Consider the following 15,918-nt stretch of genomic DNA (forward strand, 5'->3'; position numbering starts at 1 on the left):
CATATTGGGTTTTTGGCTAACAGGTGTGTATGAAGGATCTGTTCATACCATACCTAGAGTGTCACATGGTTCATTCTTCCAAGAACAAATATCAAATCCCGTGAGTAAGATGGCATGATCATGTCTCTTGCCATTCTTTCCAATGAGGGCAGATTGCCATTGACAAAAACTATTCAGGGACTGGTCTGCATGATGGTTGATCAATAATCCTCCCTATGGGAAACCCACACAAATCAAAGTGTGAATTTGTCACAGAGATGAGAATGCTGAATCATTGAATTTGTACAGGCAAACACAGAAACATATTTCCAGAGAAAAAGATCAGTAGAGGAAAATACTTGAGCTGAGGCGGGAGACAAAAAAGTATCTATTTTAGGTAAATGCTCACAATATTTAAAGCAACTACAAAGTTTCTGTCGTGTGGCTTATGATTGATTATAGTTCAACAAAAAATACCAGCCATCAGTTGGAAAACCTTTGTTCATCTTACCTGGTACCACCTTTATAAAACCATTATAACTTTTAAAACATGATAATAAATTAACAGTGATGAAGTTCAATGGCTTTTCCATAAAGCCTCATTATTTCCTATATAGATGTCAGAATTCCCAGCAAAACATCTGGCACATCATAGGTTTCAATCAATCAATCAATCTAATGAAAATTCACTGAATGAATAAACAAATGATTATATGATTCCACAGGATAAGAGATGACCAACCCTTAAAATAATCATTTGTCAAATGTTTGCTTAGTCAAAACTGTTGACTTGGTCACGTTTAGGGATTTTAGACAAGACCTTTAATTACCAGTGAATAAAGTTGTGGCTGGTTGCAATGTCCTTGGGCAACCTATTAGTAGGCTAAAGACAAAAGTGTCTCCTAACCAGCACACACCCTATCTTTCTAAAACTCCAAAACCCCTTTGACGAGCTGTTAACTTCTGTAGCTCTCCACACCTGGGCAATTAGATCAGTTTTTGTCTTGTCTGTCTTCCTGCTTTTTATGTTTTTTACTGGGGTTACAGATGAAGAGGAAAAGCCTCAGGGGACTTAAAAAATTGCCATTTGAATGGTAACCCCTATCTCAAAGAGACACAATTTAAACATCAAAACACTACAAAGCAGTGAGTACTATGTAATTTAACACTTTATTACATGTTCTGGGTTTTATAATTTGCCCCATGTTTGTGTCTTTCATCTCACTGAGATCAGTCCAAGCGCAGCTAAATACCCCTTGTTTACTCCCTGTATTACCTACGATGGTACCCGGGAGACAGCAGGTTTACTACAATAATTTTCTGATGTCTTATTTTTAGTGTATTTTTGAAATATCCTTCTGCATCTACCAGCAATTACTCAGCATATCAAACTTGCAAAATCTAGCTAATCTACTTAAATCTATGAGCAAATTCACCTTCTTTGTGAAGCCTACATAACATTTATATTTTGTGTAATGTATTTATATTTCATATTTATATTATGTATTTATATATTGTATTTATATATTATGTAATAATACATTAACATTATTTATGTATATATATGCACATGCATTATATATAAATACATTTAAATATAAACAATTATTTTCTGGTGTTTTAGTTTAATTATGTGATTCCACAGCCGTTTTAGATTGTACTTTGAGGACAGAGTCAGTCTAGCTTCAACTTTAAGCAGCTAATGACTAGTACATGGATTAGTGCACATAGGAGGTATTCAAGAAATGTATCCTGAAAGAAGATATAAATGAAGTTTGCCACTTACAGGTTCTTGTTCCAGAAGAATTAGGCTCACCACAACCACATTTATGTCACTTCCAATAGTCCCATCTTTAAATAGGCCAGAAACCTGTTGAAACAATGGAAATCAAACAAAATCTCAAAATTTTCCAAACTATATGAGGGAATCAATCAGACATGTTGACTGAAGAACACAGGCTTCAATTTTACCAAATATATGTACATATAAAGAGAATTTCCTCAAAACTCAACTTAAAAAAAAACACAAAACCACATATGTAGCTATTAAAAGTAATGGCAGAAACCAGTTATATTTGCACCAACCTAACACATCTGCTATTCAACCCATGCAAGAGAATTCTATGACCTTCATCTTCTTTGGAGAGCCAGAAGGTTCGTGCTATCCGCCCCCCTTACCATGTTCATTACTGTGAGAATGTACGTGGTGACATTTCCCTTGCCATGCTTTTCCACCATTTTCTTGTCTGCCACCACAAGGGTTTCCACATTTAGGCCCTTTTGTGATTTTCCAGCTGATCTCCTGGGTCTCCCAGAGCTCCCATATTCATCAAATCTCAGATAGGTGTCCTCCGTGGGAGGCTTGGGAGCATCTACAATGAACATAAGAGCATTTGAAAGGGATATTAGTAGAGAATATCTGGATAAGACCAACTGAGAAAGAAACTGACACAAGGGAAGAAGAGAAACTAGGTAATCAGCCACTTTACCAATCCACTAACAAGTAATGCTGTCAGTGCCTGCCTGGGTGCCTTGCATCTAGTATGTAGTCAAGAAAGATCTACTCAGTAAATGTTTGGATGCATGGATGGGTACATGGATGGATTGGATAGGATGGATGGATGGGTGGGTGGGTGGGTGGGTGGGTGGATGTATGTATGTATGTATGGGTGGGTGGGTGGATGGATGGATGTATGGGTGGGTGGGTGAATGGATGGATGGATGTATGGGTGGGTGGGTGGATAGATGGATGGGTGGGTGGGTGGATGGATGGATGGGTAGGTGGGTGGATAGATGGATGGGTGGGTGGGTGGATGGATGGATGGATGGGTGGGTGGGTGGATAGATGGATGGATGGATGGGTGGGTGGGTGGATGGATGGATGGGTAGGTGGGTGGATAGATGGATGGGTGGGTGGGTGGATGGATGGATGGATGGGTGGGTGGGTGGATAGATGGATGGGTGGGTGGGTGGATGGATGGATGGGTAGGTGGGTGGATAGATGGATGGGTGGGTGGGTGGATAGATGGATGGGTGGGTGGGTGGACAGATGGATGGGTGGATAGATGGATGAATAGATGGTGGATGGATTAAAGGGTTGGCAGATAGAGGAATAAATGCATAAATAAATGGATAATGGATGCATGGATGAATTCAGTAACTCAAAAATGCTCTAAAAAGTTTTTTAAAAAAAAAAAAGAAAAAGAAAAAACCTCTAGGCTAGGCCTGGTGGCTCACACCTGTAATCCTAGCAATTTGGGAGGCAAAGGTGGTGGGTCACTTGAGGCCAGGAATTTGAGACCAGCCTGGCCAACATGGTGAAAGCCTGTTTCTACTAAAATTTCAGAAATTAGCCAGGTGTGATGGGGTATGCTTGTAATCCCAGCTACTTGAGAGGCTGAGACAGAAGAATCACTTGAACCAAGAGGAGGCAAAGGTCGCAGTGAGCCAAGATCACACCACTGCACTCCATAAGGAAGTCTCTACTTTATGACCTCAAGAGTAACACCCAACCACACCTAGGCATGTAGCTTTGAGATAGAGTGTCTCGGCAAAAGGGTAAGACTTCATCTCAAACAACAAAAACAACCTATAATTCTAGTTAGTGGAACATGTAAAAAAAAAAAATCAATTTTGTGGGGAGAAACTTTGGAAGTAGAAAATGCTCATGTTACTACTCAAAAACTGCAGAAATAGTGTTTATCCTTTGGATCTAAATTCATTATGAATTCATTAAATATATCACTTTACATATGATTTTCTAAATAAAATGTAAACGGCTATGAAATACGACCCATGTCTTAAACTCTTGTTTCATCAACACAAACTTTAACACAGCACATAAGAAGTGGTAAGAACTCTTTGCTGTGATATTGACTTAGTTACTGAGGAAACAGCATAGTCGGGGGTGATATTAAAAACTGTATTAAACACTTTTCATAACTGGTAGAGTGTGGGCGCCAAATTAACAGAATGGATACTGGCCATAGCCATTGAGCAGAGACCTCGAAGGGCCTGCTGGACCAGACATGATGCCTTCAGCTACTGGAGAACAACTACACACATTCCTGGGGTAAAAACTGGCATATGGAAAGCTCAGGGAATTAACTGTGTACTAACTACTACAGGAATATTTTAGTACTATAAAACCCATCCAGCTATAATAGTGAACGTAGCTCTCCACAGAGTAAAATGAAGAGATCAAATTATTTAGAGTTAGATTTAAAAACTCAGGTTGGCCCCTTATGAGCTCAGGGGCCTTGAGTCTCAGTTTCCTTAACTATGAAAACAGGTGACACCCGTTTATAAGGTTGCTGTAAAGATTAGCTTTGATGTCTCATATCAAGTACGTCTGACCACTATAAACATTATTACTATCCTTAATACAGGCTAAATTATTACTCTATACACGCCAAATGGATGCTCCTTAATGAGGATATTTCAATGACACCAAAAAATCAAATACCAGTGAAAATGGTAGAAATAATCCCATTATTCCTCCTGATTACTATCTTGGCAATACCAGTTGCTCTTCTCCATGAGAATAACCACCTTCTAGCTGTGCTATCCAAGTTGGTACACAGTTGCCACGTGTAGCTCATGAGCTACAGAAGAATTTAAAAGTTTAAAAAGCAATACTTGATTTAGTTATTGAAAATCTTTTGGTTCCTGCCTATAATCCTAGCCCTTTGGGAGGCAGGCCGAGGTGGGTGGATCACCTGAGGCCAGGAGTTCGAGACCAGCCTGGCATACATGGCGAACCCCTGTCTCTACCAAAAATACAAAAATTAGCCAGGCGTGATGGCGCATGCCTGTAATTCCAGCTACTCGGGAGACTGACGCAGGAGAATCCCTTAAACCTGGGCAGTGGAGGTTGCAGTGAGCCGAGATCACACCACTTCACTCCAGCTTGGGCAAAAGAGTGAAACTCCATCTCAGAAAAAAAAAAAAGAAAGAAAAGAAAATATTTTAAGTATGTCCGAAGCAACTTGAGTATGTAAATCTACTTTTATGACCTTAATTTTATGCACGTTAAATGGAGATTAAGTGTTTTCAGTAAAAATTTATCATATGAATTGACAGGTATAAGTTAAGTACTGTAAGTTTAAAATAAACACTGGATTTCCAAAACTTTATATGAAAAAAGAATGTAAATCTCTCACTAATAATACATAATATTGATTACATGTTGAGATAATATTTTGTATATGTTGGGTTAAATAAAATATTAAAATTCATTTACCCTTTTTTTAAACTTTTAAAACTTGTGGCTAATAAAAAATGTAAAAATATGGCCAGACACGGTGACTCATGCCTGTAATCCCAGCACTTTGGAAGGCCAAGGTGGGCAGATCATGAGGTCAGGAGTTCGAGACCATTCTGGGCAACATGGTGAAACCCATCTCTACTAAAATAAAAAAAATTAGCTGGGCATGGTGCCTGTAGTCCTAGTTACTCAGGAAGCTGAGGCAGGAGAATCACTCGAATCCGGGAGGCAGAGGCTGCAGTGAGCCAAGATTGCACCACTGCACTCCAACCTGGTGACAGAGCAAGAATCTGTCTCAGAAAAAAAAGTAATATAAAATTGTATTTAGGGCTTATGTTACATTTCTATTGGACATCGCGGTCTGCAAACAGCTGAAGGTTGTATCTAGGTCGCAAACCATGCTCAGGGGTCCCTGCATTTCACAGCTACCTCCCACACATGCTAATCTTGTTTCTGGAAGTCTCTCCTTGATGTACTCAAAAGGGACACCCAATCACACCTAGACATTTATCTCTGATTTCTTTTATCACTGGAAATCTAGGTACTTTTCTCAAAAGCACAGAAATCAAGAAAAGATTGAGACCTACGGCATAAAAGTAGCAGATACTAAAAGAGCAAAAGAGAAACCCTATCTAAATCTTTCCTAGTTTAACCTAAAAGAATTGATCATCCAGCAGGTGCCTGAGAGAGCTAATTGCTGGTCGTAAGCCAAGACGGATGCTCAGGGTAGCCCCATTTTGACTTGCAAAGCTTGTGTACACCCAACAGCACTCAGGAAAACCCGTCGAGGCCCACATAAGAACAGAACAAGAAAAAGTTTCCTTACATACATTTCTTGCGTCGTCCACAAAAATGCTGCTTTTGCAACCTTCGATGGTGATAGTCTGTCTCTCGACTCTGAGATGCATGGGGAATGTGACTTGGGGAGTAACCAGGATAATCCCGGCCAGAGCCGGGGTAGCCACGGTACCGCTGGACCTTCTCCTCTGCTGTCCTTTTGTACAGTACGTGAGGATGGTGACCCGCAGGGGAGCTGTAGTTGTGTTCCTGGGCCAGGAGCTGAGGTAACGGTGAGATGAGGAATTCATTTTTTCGCGTCCTTATTAAACCTGACTAAAAAGCCAAAAAAAAAAAAAAAAAAACCGGTCATGATTCCATGCATCCCTTTGTCAAAGGTGGGTTTCCAGCAACTGTTCCCTCACTACTTCCTGGATGCAGGCACGGGAGCTAAAAGTTTCACACATATTGCCTCATTTTAATCTGCACCATTACAAGTTGCTATTATTACTATTGAGATAGGGTCTCACTTTAAAACTCAGGCTGGAGAGCAGTGGTGCAAACATGGACCACTAGATAGCCTTGCCTTCCCAGGCTCAAGCGATCCTCTCAGCTCAGCCTCCCGAGTAGCTAGGACTACAGGCACATGCCACCATGGCAGGATAATTTGTACCCTTTTTGTAAAAATGGGGTCTATGTGGCCCAGGCGGGTTTTGAACTCCCGGCCTCCCAAAGTGCTGGGACTGTAGGCATGAGTCACTGCACCTGGCCTGACAAGTTACTATTATCATCACCCCCATTTACAAAGGACACCTGAAGCTAAGACAGTAAGCAGGAAAGCTAGCATAGGCACCCAGAGTTCTCTACTTTCAGAATCAGGGCTAACAACCACTGGGCTGCACTCTTGATGTCTGTGCCTGAAGGGCTGAGCCATGGACATCCTGCTGCATCTGCATTTGTGATATGGCAGACACCATGCTCACCACTGGAAAGAGTGATGAATATAAAAACATCCCTGCTCATTCTCAAGGGATTCACACTTGTTTTGTTTTCTTTATTTTTTTTTCCTGAGATTAGGTTTCATTTTGTCCCTTAGGTTGGAGTGTAATAGCAACTATCATGGTTCACTGTAGCCTTGACCTACTGGGCTCAAGCAATCCTCCTGCTTCGGCCTCCTGAAAAGCTGGGACTACAGGTACGTACCACTGCACTCAGAAATGGGGTCTCTCTATGTTGCCCAGGCTGGTCGCAAACTCCTGGCTTCAAGAGATCCTTTGGCCTCAGTCTCCCAAAGTGCTGGGATTAAAGGTGTGAGCCACCACTTCCAGCCCATCTTGATTCATAATTGCTAAATCAATTTTTTTAAAAAAAACTATCAAGGATGGCAGAGGAAGGCAAGAGTGATAATCTCTAAGTGGGGGTCTAGAGAATCTGATATGTGGTGCTATAAGGAGGAGACATATTTGTCATCAAAAAAAGGGGAGACCCTGGAAAGCCCATTCAATTGCAATTTCACTTTCCAAGTTGATGGCACAGTATGTATATCTTTGTACCTGATTTTGCTGCCACGATGTACCCTTTTCTTTCTTTCAGCAAATGCTGTCCTCTGTCTTCTCTAGATATCAGAGTTCCCTGAAATCCAAGACCCTGCTGGGGAAAGCGTGATCTGCAGACCAGTAGCTTCAGCCTCACCCAGGAGCTTGTTAGGGATTCTGAATCACGGACCTCACCCCAAAGCTGCTGGATCAAAGTCTGTGCTTCATTTATATCCTCACGTTTATAATATTCTCTTAGGACCCTTCGTATTTCTATGGTATCAGTTATGTCGTCTTTTTCATTTCTAATTTTATCTGAATCTTCTTTTTTTCTCAGTCTAAGCTAAAGGTTTCTCAATTTTATCTTTTCATAAAACCAACTTTTTGTTTCACTAACCTTTTATATTCTTTTTTCATTCTCTATTTCATTAATTACTGCTTGGATCTTTATTATTTTTTCCTTCTATTAATTTTGGGTTTGTTATTTTTTAAAATTCCTTGAGGTGCAATATTAAGTTGGGTTTTTTTTTTCGGAGATCTAATTTTTTGATGTAGGTGGTTATCACCAACGAATTTGAAAACTTAGAAGGAACAGAGAAATCCTGGACAAATACAGCCTACCAAAATTGAATTGAGAAGAAACAGACAATCTGAACAAACCAATAATGAGTTAATGAGACTGAACCTGCAATAAAAGGTCTCCCATCAAAGAAATCCCAGAACCTGATGGCTTCCCTGCTGATATCTACCAAATTTAAGGAAGAACTAACATCAATCCTTTGCAAACTATTCAAAAAAATTGAAGAGGGGAGAATTTTCCAAACTCATTCTACATGGCCAGCATCATCCTGATACCCAAACCAGACAATAACATAAAAGAAAGCTATAGGCTAATATACCTGATGAATATAGATGTGAAAATCCTCAACAAAACACAAGCAAACCAATTTCAACAGCACATTAAACACATCATTCACCATGATCAAGTGAAATTCATCTCAGGGTTGCAAGAACAGTTTAACATACATTAATCAACAAACATGATGTACCACACTAACAGAATCAAGAACAAAAAACCGTAATTTTAATAGATTAAAAAAAATGCATTTGATAAAATTTAACATCTTTTCATGATAAAAACACTCAACAAATTAGGTATAGAATAAGTACATCTCAGCCGGGCATGGTGGCTCAAGCCTGTAATCCCAGCACTTTGGGAGGCCAAGGCAGGTGGATCATGAGGTCAGGAGTTTGAGACCAGCCTGGGGTGAAACCCCGTCTCTACTAAAAATACACAAATTAGTCAGGTGTTGTGGCAGGCGCCTGTATTCCCAAGTATTTGGGAGGCTGAGGCAGGAGAATCTCTTGAACTTGGGAACTGGAGGCTGCAGTGAGCCTAGATCGTGCCATTGCACTCCACACTGGGTGACACAGTGACACTCTGTCTCAAAAAATAAAAATAAAGAAAAAGTGCATTTCAACACAATAAAGGTCATATATGCCAAACTCCCAGCTAACATCCTACAGAATGAGGAAAAGTGAAAGCCTTTCCTCTAAGATCCAGAACAAGACAAGGATGCCCACTTTCACCACTTCTATTCTACATAGTACGGGAAGTCCTGGGTAGAGCAATTAGGCAAAAGAAAGAAATAAAGGGCATTCAATCTGGAAAGTAGGAAGCCAAATCGTGCCTGTTTTCAGACAACATGATCTTATAAACAGAAAACCCTGAAGAAACCATCAAAAAACTATTAGAATAAAGGAATACAGTAAATCGTAGGAAGCAAAAATCAACACGAAAAATCACTAGCATTTCTATATGCCAACAGTGAGCTATCTGAAAAAAAAAAAAAATCAAGAAAGTGGCCAGGTGCAGTGGCTCACGCCTGTAATCCCAGCACTTTGGGAGGCAGACATGGCAGGGATCACCTGAGGTCAGAAGTTCAAGACTAGCCTGGCCAAAATGGTGAAGCCTAGTCTCTACTAAAAACACAAAAATTAGCTGGGTATGGTGGTGGACACCTGTAGTCCCAGCTTCTCAGGAGGTTGAGGCAGGAGAATCACCTGAACTCAGGAGGCAGAAGTTGGAGTGAGCTGAGATTGTGCCACCGCACTCCAGCCTGGACAGTAAGAGCAAACCCTGTCTTTAAAAAAATCAATAAAACAATCCCACTAACAATAGTTACCAAATATATATATATGTATAAATTTAACCAAGGAGACAAAGATCTCTGCAATGAAAACTAGAAAACACTGATGAAAGAAACTGAAGAGGATGCAAATAAATAGATATTCTGTGTTCATGGATTGGAAGAATGTTCTTAAAATGTTTCTACAAGGCTGAATGCAGTGGCTTATGCCTATAATCCCAGCACTTTGGGATTTGAGATTGTCCTGGGCAACACAGTAAGACCATGTGTCTACAAAAGCTATAAACATTAGCCAGGTGTGGCAGTGCATGCCTGTAGTCCCAGCTTCTTAGGAGGCTGAGGAAGGAGGATTACCTGAGTCTGAAAGGTGGAGGTTGCAGTGAGCCAAGATTGAGCCACTGCACTCCAGCCTGGGTGACAGGCGAGACCCTGTCTCAAAAAAAAAAAAAAAAAAAGAGAAATAAAAGAAAACATAATCCTAATATTCATATGGAACCACAAAAGGAGCCAATGCAATCTTGAGCGAAAAAGAACACAGCTGGAAACATCACACTACTCAATGTCAACATATACTACAAAGCTACAATAATCAAAACAGCATGGCATATGAATAAAATAGACACATAGAATAATGAAACAGAAGAGAACCCTGAAATAAATCCCCTCATCTACAGCCAACTGATTTCTAACAAAAGCACTAAAAACACACAGTGGGCAAAGGATGGTCTCTTCAACAAATAATACTAGAAAAACTGGATATTCATATACAGAAAAATGAAACTAGATTCTTACATCTCCCCATATGTCAAAATCTACTCAAAGTGAATTAAAGACCTAAGTAAGACATCTGAAACTACTAGAAGAAAACACCAGGAAAACACTTCATGACACACATCTGGGCAAGGATTTTTTGGTGAAAAACTCAAAAGCACAGGCAACTCAAGCAAAAATAGACAAATGGAATTACATCACACTAAAAAGCCTCTGTACAACAAAGGAAACAATCAACAGAGTGAAGAGACAACCCACAAAAATGGAGAAAATATTTGTAAACTGTGCATCCGATAAGGGTTAATATCCAGGATACATGAAGAATTCAAACAACTCAGAAGCAAAAAAATAATCTGATTTTTAAGATGGTCAAAAGACCTAAATAAATACTTCTCAAAAGACATACACATGGCCAACAGGTACATGAAAAAAATGCTCAACATCAGTAATTATCAGGGAAATGCAAATCAAAGCCATCTGAGTTATTACCTCACCCCAATTAGAATGACTATCATCAAAATGACAAAAAGTAATAAATGATAGCATGGATGTGGAGAAATGGGAACTGTTATACATGGTTGGCAGAAATGTCAATTAGTATAGGGATGAAGGTTCCTTTAAAAATTAAATGTAGTACTATTGTATGACTCAGCAATCCCACTACTGGGTATTTATTCAAAGGAAATGAAATCAGCATGTCAAAGAGATATCTGCACTCTAGTGTTGACTGCAGCACTAGTCACAATAGCCAAGATATAAAATCAACCTAAGTGTCTATCAACAAACAAATAAAGAAAATGTGGTATATTTACACCATGGATTAATATCCAAGCTATTAAAATCATGAAATCTTGTAATTTGTCTTAAAATGGCATAGTCATCTTATGAGTTGTGGACTCGACATGATGTCTAGAGCCTGAACTCAAAGACAGAGTCTTTCCTTCATTCACAAGCACACGCTGGGTACCCTGAGTCCTGGTCCTGTTCTCGGTGTTGCCACAAACGAAAGTGGTACACAACAAGTAAATAAAATTCACATTCATGGGCTTATGGAGATTAGGGGACAAGAGAATCAATAGGCAAGATAAGGTCACAACCTTAGAAATCCTATCCATCATATCTTCAGGATATACCTCATAGAAACCCATCCTTCCACACATCATGCTGCTGGATGTTTGCATCTCTCATTTGGACACTTTCCATTAATATCCCAAATCCCACCTGTCCTATCCAATAGGGTCTCCCCACATCAGTCAGATTCCTCGTCCGGCACAAATCAACTCCTTCCATTCACTCTGGTATTAATCAAAAATTGCTGGTCCACTAATCTCTGCACAATCAACTCCCTGCAGACCCTGCCAGCTTTATCTGTCCCCTCTTCCTCTTCTCACACCATTCTAAAGAGGACACTGCCTTCACTTTTTGAACCTACTAAGTTCTTTCATACTAAATGGCATTTTCACACCTTATTTTTTCTTTCCACTAAAGTCTTCTCCTATCAATTCACTTGGCTTTCTGGTGTTCATTACTGACGCCTCCATTTAAACATCTTCTCAGAGAAGCTGTACTCATGACCCTATTGAAAATTATCCTCACTCATGCAAAGGCTTAAGAATGATACGATGGATTTTGGGGACTTGGGGGAAAGGGTAGGAGTGGGGGTGAGAGATAAGAGAGTACAAAGTGGATACAGTGTCTACTGCTCAGGTGATAGGTGCAACAAAATCTCACAAATCATCACTCAAGAGCTTACTCATGTAACCAAACACCATCTATTCCCCCAAAAACCTACGGAAATGAAAAATAAAATAACGTAAAGAAAATTATCCTCTCTCACTTCCAAATAATCTCAGGTCACAGTTTACTGAGTTTATGTCTATCTTCGATTAACGAAACAAACAAAACACAAGCCTCTCCCCACCATCCCTGATACGCAGTTTTACTACACACTCTGTGACAGCAGGGGCCACGTGAGTATCCCTGATGAATGCCACATGTTATCAGCTAGGAAATATTTGTTTCTCCAGACAGGTCATGGTGAAACCAGCACTTTGGGAGGCCAAGGTGGGCAGATCACTCGAGGTCATGAGTTCCAGACCAGCCTGGGCAACATGGTGAAACCTCATCTCTACTAAAAATATGAAAATTAGCCAGGCGTGGTGGCGGGTGCCTGTAATCCCAGCTACTCAGGAGGCTGAGACAAGAGAATCGCTTAAACCCAGGAGATGGAGGTTGCAGTGTGCTGAGATCGCACCACTGCATTCCAGCCGGGGTGACAGAGTGAGACTGTGGCTCAAAAAAAAAAAATTGTTTCTTCATCCCCAGACTTTTATCAGAGTGGAGGGAATGCTGAAGTCATGCCAATATCAGAGAAAGAAACCAGACACAGGAAGTGACAATTTCAAGACTATAACGCACATAAACTCAACTGTATTTCACACGTGAAGCTAGGAGCATTCAGTGTAATACCTTAACCTAATCTCACAACTCCCTGGGAGGAAAACCCAACAGAAAGCACAGGAGGAATTCAGGTCCCTCACTCACTGCATAGGGCCCTCTCTTCCAAGCCATGCCCTCACCTCTTTCAAGCTGCATGCAGACAAAAAACACCACTTACAGTCCCTCACAGGGTAGAAGGACCTCCAGCCTTACTAACTTCCTTACTTGGCTCAACTAATATCAAAGACTTAAGCCACTTAAGTGCTTTAACTGGACTAACCGGTTTGGAAGCTTTCTATTTTCTCCCTGTTACATGCAAACTTCAGACAACTCAAATGCATAGAAAACTTGAATACTGAGAAAGCAATTTTTAAAAATAGTAATAATGGGCATCCTATATTGAAACAAACATCCTGTCTCACACAGCCTGTCACCTTCCTATTCAGAATGACAAGGACAAAAATCTTTAAGAATTCTTTATAACAAAACAAGAATTTTACAGTATTAGATATTTTAAAAGTATTATTTTTTGGCCTGGCGCGGTGACTCACGCCTGTAATCCCAGCACTTTGGGAGGCTGAAGCAGGCGGATCATGAGGTCAGGAGTTCAAGACCAGCTTGGCCAACATGCTGAAACCTCGTCTCTACTAAAAAATACAAAAATTAGCTGGTGGTGGTGGCTCATGCCTGTAATCCCAGCTACTTAGGAGGCTGAGAATTGCTTGAACCAGGACCTAAGAGGCGGAGGTTGCAGTGAGCCAAGATCATGCCACTGCACTGCAGCCTGGGCTACAGAGCGAGACTCTGTCTCCAAAAAATATTGTTTTTCTGCTTTAGTTTGATAGAAAACATTGGAATCTCACCAAATAAATACATTTTATTTCATAAAAATATAAACCCAATACACCCAAAAGAAGTCACGGGTTTATCTGTGGTGTGTGTGAAGCATTTTGAGTTACCAAACACAAGCAACGTTCTGGCTGAGTAACAGCGAATAAGACGGATCTGTGGTCTCCTGTGGCCTCCAATTCAATGGGGGAACCAGAGGCTAAACCAGCAAGTATCACAAATGGGAATAAAATATTATTCCTTTGTATAAAATATAAAGAAGAAGATGGAGTTTCACCAGATTGGTCAGACTGGTCTGGAACGCCTGACTCCAGGTGATCCACCTGCCCAGGCCTCCCAAAGTGCTGGGATTACAGGCATGAAAACCCATCTCTACTAAACATACAAAATTTAGCCAGACATGGTGGCGCACCCCTAGAATCCCAGCTACTTGGAAGGCTGAGGCAGGAGAAATGCTTGAACCCAGGAGTCAGAAGCTGCAGTGACCCGAGATTGCGCCACTGCACTCCAGCCTAGGTGACAGAGCAACAGTCTATTTCAAAAACAAAAAATAAAAATAAAAAATAGCATGAAGAAAAAGACCAAAGTTCTATGAGAGAAAATAACAGAAGGGGTGAGACCAGTAGGGAAGCTAATTGTAGAAAGGGAGGTTATGGAACACTTTTCTGACAAGGGGCATTTTTAGCGAGACCAGAAGTCGTCTACTGGTCCATGAAGGGAAAAGCCTAGATGGAACTCAGAGACTGATGTCTCAGAGCTAAGGGGAAAGGGTGGTGAGAACAGAAAGAAAGCAAAGACCCAGTGGCCTGCTAAGAAGGGGATGGTCTGGGGACACTCTTAGGCTCCCCCTACAACAGAGAACAGGAAAGGCCCTGGACTCATCTTTTCTTGTATTGCTATGAAGAATTACCTGAGAATTGGGTCATTTATAAAGAAAAGAGGTGTAACTGGCTCATGTTTTCACAGACTGCACCAGAAGCATGGCTGGAAGCCTCAGGAAACTTACAATCCTGGCAGAAGGCAAAGGGGAAGCAGGTACATCTTACATGACCAGAGCAGGAGGAAGGGAGACTGAATGGGAAAGTGCTACACACTTTTAAACAACCAGATCTCATGGGAACCCACTATCATAACAGCAAGGGGAAATCCACCCCCAAGATCCAATCACCTTTCACCCTTTCTCCAACACTGGGAATTACAAATCCACATGAGATCTGCGTGAGGACACAAAGCCAAACCCTAGCAGGTCCCAAGTCCACTGAGATGTGGGAGTCAAAGGCTGACACTGGTGGCAGAGCTGCCGCCAGCTCTCCACCCAGGGAACCCCCTTACCTCAAGAGACAGAGTCAAGCAGAGGGAAAGGCCTGGGTCGCGCCCCCTACTGGACGCTGTGTGCTGCAGGATCAACTCACATTGCCTCTTCCTGCATTGTTTTGTCTTTTCCAGAAGATACTGAAATTTGGTTATGCGATTTAGCTGCTGAAGCTTAGAAATTAAATGGATTCTGACCCAGAGTCAATATTCTATTTAGACAGTTTACTGTTTTAGTCTTTAAAATAAAATAAAAATAAGTATGTTTTATTTGCGAACAACTGTTTACTATTTTGGATTTCAAGGGACAAAATAATTCTTTTTTTTTTTTTTTTGAGACAGAGTCTCCCTGTGATGCCTGGGCTGTAGTGCAGTGGTGCAATCTCGGCTCACTGCAACCTCTGTCTCCCGGGTTCAAGCGATTCTCTTGCCTCAGCCTCCTGAGCAGCTGGGTTACAGGCACCCACCACCACTCCCAGCTAATATTTGAATTGTTAGTAGAGATGAGGTTTCACCATATTGGCCAGGCTGGTCTTGAACTCTTTACTTTAAGTGATCCACCTGCCTCAGCCACTCTAAGTTCTGAGATTACAGGGCATGAGCCACTTCACTGGCATCAAGGGCCAAAATAATTCTTAAAGGACTCATGCCAGGTATAAATCACGCTTTTTGAATTTTTCCTAAACTTTTCTTTAAAATATACTCCTTATTAGTCATATTTCAATTCCATCACCGGCTTTAGATTTAACAGAAAAAGGGAGACTGCAGCTTCTACATGTAACTGACAAATTTAGTGTTAGGATGAGTGCACAATTAATTTTTAAAAGTTCAGTATAAAGAG

General features: G+C 40.8%; 1 protein-coding gene across 2 annotated transcripts in view; it reads right to left on the reverse strand.

The window, feature by feature from the left end:
* Positions 1–15,918, reverse strand: part of ADAMTS18 (ADAM metallopeptidase with thrombospondin type 1 motif 18) — a 152,722-nt gene that overhangs the window by 79,453 nt on the left and 57,351 nt on the right. The window contains exons 4-7 of one of the 2 annotated variants that reach the window (XM_021672612.2): positions 6,076–6,358; positions 2,158–2,351; positions 1,766–1,849; positions 54–213 (exon numbers count right to left, since the gene is read on the reverse strand). In XM_021672612.2, coding sequence (XP_021528287.2) covers positions 54–213; positions 1,766–1,849; positions 2,158–2,351; positions 6,076–6,358 — 721 coding nt within the window. Of the gene's footprint in view, positions 1–53; positions 214–1,765; positions 1,850–2,157; positions 2,352–6,071; positions 6,359–15,918 lie in introns of both variants that reach the window. The other variant, XM_012437523.2, reaches the window with a different exon arrangement.

Source organism: Aotus nancymaae, unplaced genomic scaffold (assembly GCF_030222135.1).
Source record: "Aotus nancymaae isolate 86718 unplaced genomic scaffold, 86718_ANA_hifiasm-v0.15.2.pri h1tg000030l, whole genome shotgun sequence".
Classification (NCBI taxonomy): Eukaryota; Metazoa; Chordata; class Mammalia; order Primates; family Aotidae; genus Aotus; species Aotus nancymaae.